The following is an 11,587-nucleotide window of genomic DNA, read 5'->3' on the forward strand; positions in this document are numbered from 1 at the left end:
TATCTTCATAGACAAAAGTGTGTTTGGAATAATAGGGTAATAATGTGGATTTAAGTAGAGCAACGATCTGATTTCACCAAAGTGCTACCAGCAAGTCTCCTGTTTAAGAAATATCACTTATTGTCCTTTTAAATCCCAATACTTTTAACATTTAATTAGATGTGTGTGGAACAAGAGGCAGCACTCAAGTTATGTCTTTTTATCTAATTTCGCTTATTGGAGCAATTGTCTGTGAAGATTCTCAGTCATCCGGCTCATTGTTATCCAAGGAGGGTTGAATCGAGGGCAGCTCGACTTATTGGAGCCATTATTTGGATGTGTTCTCTCTTGCTTGTGCTGGTTTTTATGTCCTTGTGTTTACTGTTGTTTATATACCTTCTTGGAAAGTGCTCTGCCAGGAGGTAAGTGCTGTATAAATAAAGTTTACTCGTTTTGTATTACACTCTATTTCTTTTCTCTGTAATGATCCAATTTCCTCACAGGGATCTTTGAAGCTTAGTCCAACCCTGTCAACTGACTTACACGGTACAATTAAAACGAGTTGACTAACAGTGTATTCTATGTACTGTGTATTCTGTACCTGTATTTTTATGCATTGGAACATTAAAAACAAGATGCTTGATTAATGAAATGTTCTTTGAGACCAGTTACAAGTTAGAGAACAGAGGATAAGAGTTCTGCAGGGAAAAACATCAAATAAAAGAAGGCATAGAGAAGAATAAAGTATATAATAAATATTACATTCTTACAGACTGGAATGAAGAAAAGCAACCTAATGTTCAAAATGTGTCTGAAAATAAAACACATTTGAACACAATTCATTGAGAGAGGTCCTTATATCCTCTGTCATACAACAGTTTCAAACACCACCACATCTGACAGAGAGCTTTCATATTTATACATTTTCTGAATTGAGCGTAGTAAATTCAGTCTTGATATATGATAGGTTCACAGTTTTGCAGGTCAGGTGCCCAAATGAACATTTAAATGGGTTTTTCTTGCCATAATCAGTCCTCTTGTTCATACTGATCATTAGAAGATCACTTCATAAAGCACTTACAATATAAGTGATGGGGGACAAAATCCACTGATTGCACCAGCTTTTGCCATATACGCATTATAAAAATGCCATACTTGAGTCACATGATGACAACTGAGCCATCACCATGACAACAGAGGGACCTTGAGGGGTTTTTTGTTTTTTTTTCTTTTTGGTTAAATTCCCTGACTTGCTCATGGTAAAGAAATAACACGTACAAATGATTGTGGCTCAGCTGTTTTGAGTAACTTCACCTGCACAGCTTTCATCGTGTCCTTTTTTTGTTGTTGCTGGCAGTAACCGCGAGTCTAAGTTAATTCAGGAATGATTTGCCTAAAAATCTGGTGATAGCAAGGCTTTTTCCGGTACACTACTCTCAGTAAAGTGCGACTTCAAATGGACTTTGACAGTGTTCATTATATTTCACTGAGATTTAAGAAAAACTTGGATGATCGTAGCTATAAGAAATGTAAATCTTTTTGATAGAAAACCAGTCTCTTGTTTTTAGAATGAATGATTGTCCTCTAGCACAAAGATTTAATATAATTATGGTTTTCTGTGGACAATAAGTACTGAGAGTGTCTGTGCATAATTCATTTATGATGACTAATTTGATATTTTCCGCTCCCCAGAACATTTTGTGCGACTGTTCTGTTTTGTGCATTACTAAACTTCTTAGGACAGATGGGTCAAACTCAGCTCAGCTCACTTTAGACCCGTGTTGTCTTGAGAAACCGGATAAGATTCAACACCAGTTAAAAAAAAAACAAAAACACATACAAGTTCATTAAAGCAACAGTTTTGTCTTTATAGTTCAAACATGTAATACATATTCAAATAGGCATTTTTAATGTGGCTATGAACTTCACTCAGATAATACCTATCTTTGGGAAAAGTACAAGAGGTTACCTTTCCTACCAATCTCAGTACAAATCAGCTTTGTTTAACTAAAATAAAAGCAACACACAGTACACTCTATAAGAAGAAACGCAGCCCTTACTCTTACTATCCTTGAATGTTACAATGATCATCTATAAGCACTGAATACAAATGCAGACAATTAATATTAATCAGCGGATGATTTCATAAATACACAATAAAAATGTACTGCAAGTCAGTAAAGAACAAAGTCCATTGCCAGTCCTTGCTGACCTCAAGAAAGAGAAAGAAATTAAGACATGATGGGTCACTATCAGAGAGTGTAGTGATATTTTTCAATTAACATTTGCACCCAAAAAAACAACAAAAAAAAACAGGATGACAGTTAACTCTATAAAACGATTTATCAATTTCTGACTTACAGGCCTCTTTTATTGCACAGTCCAAGGGTGATAACTTTCAGCAAGTCCGCGGGCAACAACATCTATAATAAATCCATCATAAGACAAAGTTCCAGCTATTATTCTTCCACTTTACTGCAACAAAAACAACAGTGAAATGTAAATATTTCATGCTCTCACATTCAGGCAAACATTCGGTTTCTTCAACATTCATCTGCCACATGTCCCGTCTTCTGATTTAACGTTACCATTTTCACATTTTCACTGATTTATATTCTTCCGTTACCACGGTTGCCACATCTGAATGAGCAAGTGGAGTTTCTGGATTCTGGGTTTTTTTTGTTTTTTTTTTTACATGCAACACATAGATACAAACAAAGAATGAACACCACCATTAATTTAAGTTGGACAAAATTGTTGTCGGCTGGCCAATAGTTTCCGTTATGATAGCCTGAGAATATTATTGCAGTATGTACAGTATTGGTCATAATTGTGCAGCCCTGTTCTAGCTTTTTAACCCATAATTCTTAATTGTTTTTATATAAATATACAGTTGAGCAAATTCCATATACATAACTGAAGAGCTCCTGATAATAGAAAATGTGAACACATCTTTTTAAAGTAAACTATTGTCTGGGAGGAATATTAGCATGGTTGAACGATTGTGCTTTTGGGAGATTATTTTAGTTACGACAACACTGATTTAATTTCTAAAAACATCCACAGTTTGTATTAATATAAAAAAAAAAAAGAACAAAAAGCTAGCTCGCCGACAAGTCTAACTTATAGGACTGACAGATTTACTGACCACTGTAAAAATGAATCAAGGTTTTGCTGCAACATTTCATGCCCTAAAGACATTACGGATAAACTTGTGATCCTCAATTGAGTAAAAGTGCACCAGTAAGATTTAGTAAATGTACAGATATATATATTCGTAAACTAAAATTTCTCCCTCCCATTTGTTTTGTCATATGACATATTTGATATTTACAATTACAATAGGAACAAGGGTCTGGCAATGCAGAAATGTAGTTATTGTATACTACAAACAAAAATATCAAGCATCACTCTTTATATATATATATTTATATATATATATTATATATACAGTATATACAGACTAATATGATTATGGCAAAAGTCACTGTAGAGCATCGCCTTCACAAATGGCTGTCTTTGCCTTGTCCTTACCGAATCAGAGGACAGAGAAAGAGACAACTCCTTTCTTCTAAATAAGATGCAGCGACTCTGCAACGCTTTCTAAAACACATTCAAAGACATCAAACAGAGACTCAATGATAGACTACAGGAGTAGATGACACGCGGAAACCAAAACCAAATGAAACCGCATGTATTAAACATGTAATCCTATCCAACCATAGTCACATGATCAAACTTCACACTTGACTGTCCCTTTATAATGAAACGTTTCTTCGTTTTTGGACAGTCACAACGTGTCGTTAGTCGGGCTGGAAAGTGAAATCTTTCGTGACAGTTTAAGTTGGGAGAATTTTAACTGCATAATCAACAAAATAGGGATGGGGAACTAATGGGGAATTTTCCAATAAATGTGAAGATTATTACCTAAACCACCAAACTGCATGAGCTCAGTCTTTTTGTACGTGGTGTGGTGATGACAAACTGTTAGTTGTAGCTTAAATTAAAGCTCCTGATTTCTATGCAAAGGATTTGTACTTATGCCGGCTCATGATATCTTCACACTTTTGACTGAATTTTAAAAGTAAAAGTAAATACAGGATGTGTACACAAAACAATTTCCCCTTCATTCCCAATAATTCCCAGACATTCCTGTTAATTCCCGTGGAAACCTGAATTCTCCAGAAACACTACACATTACCGATCTGCAGGTTCTTAACAAATTGCTCAAAGAACAAGGTGCTTAACGTCATTAGAGACAATGAGACAAATAAATTTAGATATAAATATGCATATAAATATAAAAATCATATACAGTACATGAAACGGCAGAGTTGAAATCAATGTTACGTGTTTTTTTTTTTTTTTTAAACAAATATCATGTTTCATCAGATCGAAACTCAAAGAGATGTAATGTTTTCACGTACTCGGAGAAGAACTATATATATATGGTTCCTGGGAAAGATGAGCGGTGTCAAACACACACACACACATACACTCATACAAAAACCTGTATACAATTTGAATACACTCCTTTTCCCACAGCTCTACCAGGTAGGCATCATGTCAGGGAACCAGACGCGACCCAAATGCTTCGACACCTCCCAGTGGATGTCATCCAGCCCATAGCGGTGATCTGGAACCAGTACCTCCTCCATGATGGATAGCTGTGTCAGTCTGTCTCCACACATCTTGACAAACTCCACGAAGGCGCTGCAGGACACTTCACACTCTCCCAAACCGATCGCCGACAGCTGCGTGCAGCGCTGGGCGATGCGGATCAGCTCTTCATCCAGTGGCCGCAGCCCGTTGGCGCACACAACCAGCTCCACCAGACGAGGGCAGGTGAGCCCGACACGGCCCAGCACGTCTTTACTGACAGAGCGGCCGAAGTACAGGTGCGTGACGGGGATTTCGTCGCGGAAGAAGGGGCCGAACTCGTTCTCGTAGAGAAAAAAGTACATAACCAGATTGAATTTAGGAGAGTGGCGCATCATGGCGTCCCAGCTGCTCTTTTTGATGGTGTGGAACTGCTGGCCTGGATTCTCGCTAACCACGTCGATGCGAAGGTGCTCGAGGTGAACGTGCTTCTCCGAGGAGAGGGCGATGAGAAGTTCATCACTCAGCAAATGGTAGTTGAGGGCCAGTTCTCTCAAGCCGTGGCACTGATCAGCCACACACAGGATGCCTGTGATCCACAGGAAATGAATAAGAAAATATAGATCGACAGAGGCTATTTATATGGCTGAGCAACATTGACCACCACTGTTCTGTCTCTCTGTAGGTTCATTTTCTGTTTTCATTGCCACATGTAAGAAAAAACTTCTCAATAAAAACCATAAAATGTCTTTTTTTCCTCGTCACTTCTGCCCAATTAAGTCCCTGACTGCTGATAATGTGCTTTTATATTCCCTTTACTTTCACCATTCCCTCTCAAATTTAGCACAAGTTAAAACTTCAGCACAGATGGAATCGATGTTGCAGGGACATACGAATTGTCATCAACCCTGTGCGATGTCAGCTAAAACTGCTCTAGATCTCTTAAACTCTCAACAATGATTAGTCAATATTTATTAATCGTTAACATCTCTAATATCTATGACCTTCTAATTGTCAGTACCTGCAGGTGAAACATGCGGACAACTGCTCATTTTCAGAAGTTTGAGCGTGTCACTGTTATTGGCCACCAGGACTTTGAGGGAGGGGTCATCCACAGGCGTGTCATCAATCTTCAGGGAGGACAGGGATTTGGAGTTCACAAAAACCACCGTCAGTGCTGAGATGAAGTGAGACTGTTGAACAGAGCCAAAGAAAGACACGTTTAGTCATCCTTTTTCTTTGGCAGACATGGTTTAGTCTCTCAGGTAGCCTTGAGGCTAGTTTTACTTATCGAAACATCGAACAATTTGACATGCAGTGCTGATAAAGCTCAAGAACAAACAAAAGACCCTGCTCTTCAAAACATTACTCCACAGTGCCACTAGAAAAAAATCTTTTTCTATCTTATACTTATACTATACAAGTTAATTTTTGATTATTCACTATTTTTTTGTTGATTTGTCAACTTTAAAATGTACCGTAACTCGGTCACAGTTCTTCAAAAAACTAATCTAAGTGATCCATATCAAGACTGTTGTTTATGTCATGAGTTGATGTAAAATGTGTGTGTTAAGAAAAGCTCATACCACTGCTGAAAATGCAACAGTAATCTAAAACTTGTGGTGCCAGTTGAATGTCAGGATGATAAACTGACAATGTTTTCTTTGCATGTGAAGATGCAAAGATGATGATTATCTTGCAGCAGTTTACCTTGGGCAGCTCCATGAAGCTGGGACGGGCGGTGGAGATGAGCCCCAACGTTTTCAAAGAACAGTTCACGAGCTGAGAGAGGATGTCGCAGGCTGCTTCTGCAGACTCTCGGCTACTGTCCACCTACAGTATGCAACACGGACAGAGAGAAAATTAAAATCACTTTATCCACCCAAACTCCTCCTCTCCTCTCCTCTCCTCTCCTCTCACCCTTGCTGTCAGTTCATACCTTGAAGCTGACATACTGCAAGTGGTTGGAGTGCCTTTTGATTATCTGTTTGATGAGGTCCGGGTGTGTGGCCTTCAGGTAGGAGCTGGCTGGCTGGTTCAACTCAAACTCGAAGCACCGCCACAGCTCTGGCATGTGAAAAGCTTGGTTCCAGCCCCGGCACACCTGTGGCGACAGCAATAAAATCAACATCTGGGCCGAGTGATCTAACTCTCTCCATAAAAGTCCATATTTGGTTAATCTTAAGGAGCATTCTTAAGAACTAAATTAAGAAAAGACAACATAAAAGTTTTCCACACGGATAATATCCAGGAATGTGCAACAAACTGACCTGCTAGTAGAATATTTTCATTGCATAAAATTGAGCAAAATCTTAAACATTGAATAAAATTTTGTAATAAAGCAATATTTTCCACATGATGACTTGTGGTCAAAAAATTATTTTTGAATCCCTCGACAAGCTGACAAAGTATTACTCATTGGCCTTTAGGCAGGTCGTATTCACGCTGGCACAAAGGTCAAGACTACAAGACTTGTTGGTATGAGTGCATGTTTGTGTGTTTATCCATCCCTAGATAAGTGTTAAGAGCTTTTTTTTACTGGATAAACAATATTTGAAAGCAAAATTAACTAAATTATTGGTTTAAAATTACATTATGTGATAAAAATTGTAATGATCTAATAATAAATAATACGCCCGTTACTTCTTTTGTTCAGTTTGGTTGAGCAGACTGTCACTTACACTCAGCATTGAACAATAATGATCCAGAGAAAAATAATCAGACAAACTAAAGCAGCCAGAAGCAAACAATGAACGAGCAGTGAATATCTGACTTTCCACTAAAAATCCAGTAAGAAAAGTCACGAGGCATGTCTCGAGAATTTACCTCTACACGTTTATACATACACACACACACACACACACACACACATACATATATATATGTATAGAGCCATTTTAAGCCTTTATTATAGTGACAGTGGAGAGATTGGACAGGAAACAAAGGACGGAAGGGGCGGGGGTGACATGTAACATGAGGTCAGAATCGAACTGCGGACATTGCAGTTATGTGGCTTGTGTTGTGTCTCAACCGGAGCGCACCCCTCTACATGTTTTACATGAGTTTTCCTGTCAGCTGAGAGGGTGGAACGAAGAAAAGAAGTGGCCAAAACATCATTAAACACTCCCACATTGTTTGACGTTTATTCTGTTCATTATACTGTACTGCTTTAGATACATAATGCAAACTGAAAGCACAAAAACCACCAACTGATGTAAGCATTTCCTGAAGTGATTCATATCATCATTTTTTTGCAATTCATCAGTTTCAGACTTGAGTCATGTCTCCCAGTACTGTGTTTTTCCATTGTGGTTCTTATTTTGCAGCACATTTCTATCTTTAATCTTCGGTACTTTTTGGTTTGGTTTTTGAGACTTTTCTGGATTTGGAGCACATTTCGAATGACTGTGCGGTCATTTTAACGACTGCGCTATACCTGCTGTATATAGTATGCATTATAGCCTGGAGTGCCCACTTCAGGCATTCCATGCTCATAATTCTCCATTAGAAAAATCTTGCATATATAAACCGAGTGGGCGGACGTTTAATGGTAGATTCACATCAGTGTTTTGTGTATGTAAAGAATCATAGACATGTGACACAAGTTGCTAGTTAGCCACAACAAATACTGTCTGGTTCTTGTCACATAGGTTCCACTAAGTGTACTGACAGATGGTTGGTTATTAAATGTGTACCTGAGAGGCGTAAGCCCTATCCAGCAGAGGCAGGTACTGGAAGATGTGGAGCAGGATCTCCTGTGGCAGACACTCCCAGCGGACTCCCTCCCCCTCACAATCTTTTTCCCTGCTCTGCTTGCGGGGCCGTTTAAGAGTCTGCTGAGTCCCACTGCTGGTGCCACCTCCGTCCTCCTGCTCATTCCCTTGGAGACTTCGTTTCATCCTGGGTACACAGAAGAGGAGTTTACAAAATCCAGATTGATGGGCCGGATTAACATTAAGGGGAAAGAAACACTTGATTTATTCATGCATGGCAGACTAAATGTCATCCCATTGTAAAGCTCTGACTATAATTGCATACTCAATACCTAATCATAATCAAGAATGAGTAAACACAATGTTGTTATCAGAGTTAACACAACAATTCAATTGAATTAGTCATTTTAAATGGATTTTGCATTAATGTGATGAAGTTCCTTGATTTGTCATGTTTTTATTCACTTGATTAGACAGAAACAAACTTCCCTGTCTGGTTATTTTATCCATTAACTCTTTCTCAATTGATTTTCCACAAAATGTAGTACATCACGAAATATTCATTACTATCAAATGAAACTACATATAGCACGATACAGATTTCTATCCAAATCAGCCAGTTGTGAGTTTGACAATTTTTCTTATCTTTTTTAAATCTATAATGGTGAGATGCAGAAAAGTAAGTGCATGTTAATTTGAGAATGTCAGCTAAAAAAAAAAGAGGGTTCCTGATTGATTTCCCACTACAATGCATGTAAAAAATTATACTATGATACATTTTGCAAGATGGTTTTTGGATATTGTGATGTTTAGACCTGCAACAATTAATTGATTAGTTACCAACTATTAAATTAATCTTAAACTACTTTGATAATTGATTAATAGTGTTGAGACAATTTTTAAGGGGAAAAAAAGCCCAAATTCTGATTCCAGCTTCTCAAATGTGAAAATTTCTTTTGTCTTCTATGATACTTAACTGAATATATTTGGATTGTGGACAATACAAGACATTTGAAGAGGTCAACTAGGGCTCTGGGGAACAATGATGGTCATTTTTCACCATTTTGTGACATTTTATGGACCAAACAACTAATCAATCAATCAATCAAGAAAGCAATCAGCAAATGAAACGATAATGAAAGTAATCGGTAGCTGCAGCCCTAGTGATGTTTATTGAATGGATATTACCCAGTTCTACCTGTTAGACCAGTGTTGAGTATCATGCAAACTCATTGCTCTGATTACCTTTGTTGCTATTTTATACTTTAGACTTTTATACTTTTATGTGCTTGTGTGTATTTATATAATTCCTTTACTTCATATTTCTGAAACTAAGTACATTCTTAGTAATCCTATATTTTTAGTAGTTAAGTTTGTTTAACCAGGTTATTGTGCAAGTGCACTGGTTTTTCATTCCAATGTTTGCGAGTACTGAGAAATGACAATAAAGAAATCTTGAATCTTAGCCAATTAAACTGTACAGGCGCGTTATTTCCTTTTTGATAGGTGTCAACAAAGGCCAGCTGTGTTACAGTGTCTCCACTATGTCTGCTCACCTCAGCTGAGAATGAAAACATTGTACAAGCAGGACACACCTCCCTCTGCTACAACCAAAACCTGCGTCTGATGTTCAATTCATAAGCTCATAGTTAGCTTTTGCTCATCGAAACCGAATATACACATTACATTTTCACATTCTGGTATAACATGAATTATTAGTATACAACACAAACAAGCCGAACCAGCCAAGACTTGGCAAGATTTAGCTAACGTTAGCTTAGCCGAACGTTAACTTGCCTACCTACCAAGTTCTAGTTTATGTAAAGTAACAATGGAAAATAGCTGAGTTAACTAAATGCTAGGTTTAGATTATTGGTAAATGCCGATCTCCGTCCTCCTCTTACCTGGCTTTCGCCTCCGTCGGCTGTTTGTCAGAAAAGGCGACTAATCAACGTCAACCGGGACCGACACAAGAAAACTGCGTTCGGGCTGGCCGACCGATCAAACACATCGGACCATAGGACAGCACAAATGAGTCGAAGAGGTTGGCGAATATTGACGAGAGGCGTCTGAATCAAGATTCTCAGGAGTGTTTTCGTTTCCGAGCGCCTGACCTAGTTTCGTTCCCAACTCTGCCTCAGTAGTTTGTCGGCTCAGCTAAAGATGGCGTTTGTGTTGTTGTGTCAGCCGGTCCTGCAGTTACAGTGAACCGTCAGCAGGGGGAGGCGGTTCACTCAACTGGAAGGATCCCCCATAACGTTTGTTTTAAAGGACCAGTGTGTTGCATTTAGCGGATCGATTGGAAGAAATGGAACATAATATTCATATTTATGTTTTAATTAGTATATAATCACATGAAAATAAAAATCGTGGTGTTTTTGTTACCCTGGAATGATCCCTTTATATATCTATATAGGGAGCGGGTCCATTTCCACAAAACCCACCATGATGCGCTGCTATTTTTCTACGGTAGCCGAGAAGGGACAAACCAAACGCCGGCTCTAGAGAGCGCCTTTCGAGTTTTTCGCGAGTTTAGCGGCCACAGTAGGTTCTCCTGTACGCCACTACATCCTACATGCTGGTCATTTAAAGGACAGGTTCGCAATTTTTCAAGTCTGTCCTAAAACAACAGTCAGGTGCCCAAATGAACATTGAAATAGGTTTTTCTTGCTATAATCATTCCTTCTGTTCATACTAGCCATTAGAAGATCCCTTCATAATGCACTTACAGTGCAAGTGATGGGGGACAAAATCCAGTCCTCCTTCTGTGCAAAAATGTAAAAAAAAAAATGTAAGTTGATCTGAAGCAAATATGAAGCTTCAGCTTTCCAAATGAGTCAGATCAAGTAGATGTCTTTCAACGTTACTGTCTTTTTACACAAACACAAAGAGGGAATTTGATGCTTAAAAAGACTGTAAATGTGGCAGTATCAACTTGATATGACTAACTCAGAGTGCTGAAGCCTTGTATAGCTTCATATAAATTTTTAAATGTATTTTTGCACAAAATGACTGTGTGGACACATGGTGGATTTTGGCCTCCATCACTTACATTTAAAGCCCATTTGAAGGGGATCTTTTAATATCCAGTATGAACAGGAGGAATGATTACAGTGAGGAAAACCTCTTTCAGTGGTCATATGGTCACCTGACTGTTGTTTTAAGACAGACTTCAACAGTTGCATAAACCTCAGTTCAAATCACACAATTATTTACTTATAATTCAACTAAATATTAGGCAAAAGCCCTGCAGTCTTGTATAACATGCATACAAATGTACAAAGTACATTATGCAG

At 38.2% G+C, this 11,587-nt stretch overlaps 1 protein-coding gene across 1 annotated transcript; it reads right to left on the reverse strand.

The window, feature by feature from the left end:
- Positions 1-1,826: 1,826 nt before the first annotated feature.
- LOC137180903 (F-box/LRR-repeat protein 3-like) lies at positions 1,827-10,517 on the reverse strand. The gene is made up of 6 exons (XM_067586182.1): positions 10,196-10,517; positions 8,274-8,478; positions 6,518-6,682; positions 6,289-6,411; positions 5,600-5,771; positions 1,827-5,167 (listed from the first exon to the last, which is right to left on the reverse strand). The coding sequence occupies exons 2-6, from the start codon at positions 8,475-8,477 to the stop codon at positions 4,527-4,529; spliced, it is 1,305 nt and encodes a 434-aa protein (XP_067442283.1). The 5' UTR covers position 8,478; positions 10,196-10,517; the 3' UTR covers positions 1,827-4,526.
- Positions 10,518-11,587: the final 1,070 nt, after the last annotated feature.

Source organism: Thunnus thynnus, chromosome 1 (genome assembly GCF_963924715.1).
Source record: "Thunnus thynnus chromosome 1, fThuThy2.1, whole genome shotgun sequence".
NCBI lineage: Eukaryota > Metazoa > Chordata > Actinopteri > Scombriformes > Scombridae > Thunnus > Thunnus thynnus.

Coding starts and splice junctions, on each gene's coding strand:
- LOC137180903 (XM_067586182.1), bottom strand. CDS start 8,477: ATGAAACGAAGTCTCCAAGGGAATGAGCAGGAGGACGGAGGTGGCACC. Junction 6,412..6,517: donor TGCAGTATGTCAGCTTCAAG/GTATGAACTGAC, acceptor TGCATACTGTAG/GTGGACAGTAGCCGAGAGTC. Junction 5,772..6,288: donor GCTTCATGGAGCTGCCCAAG/GTAAACTGCTGC, acceptor TCTGTTCAACAG/TCTCACTTCATCTCAGCACT.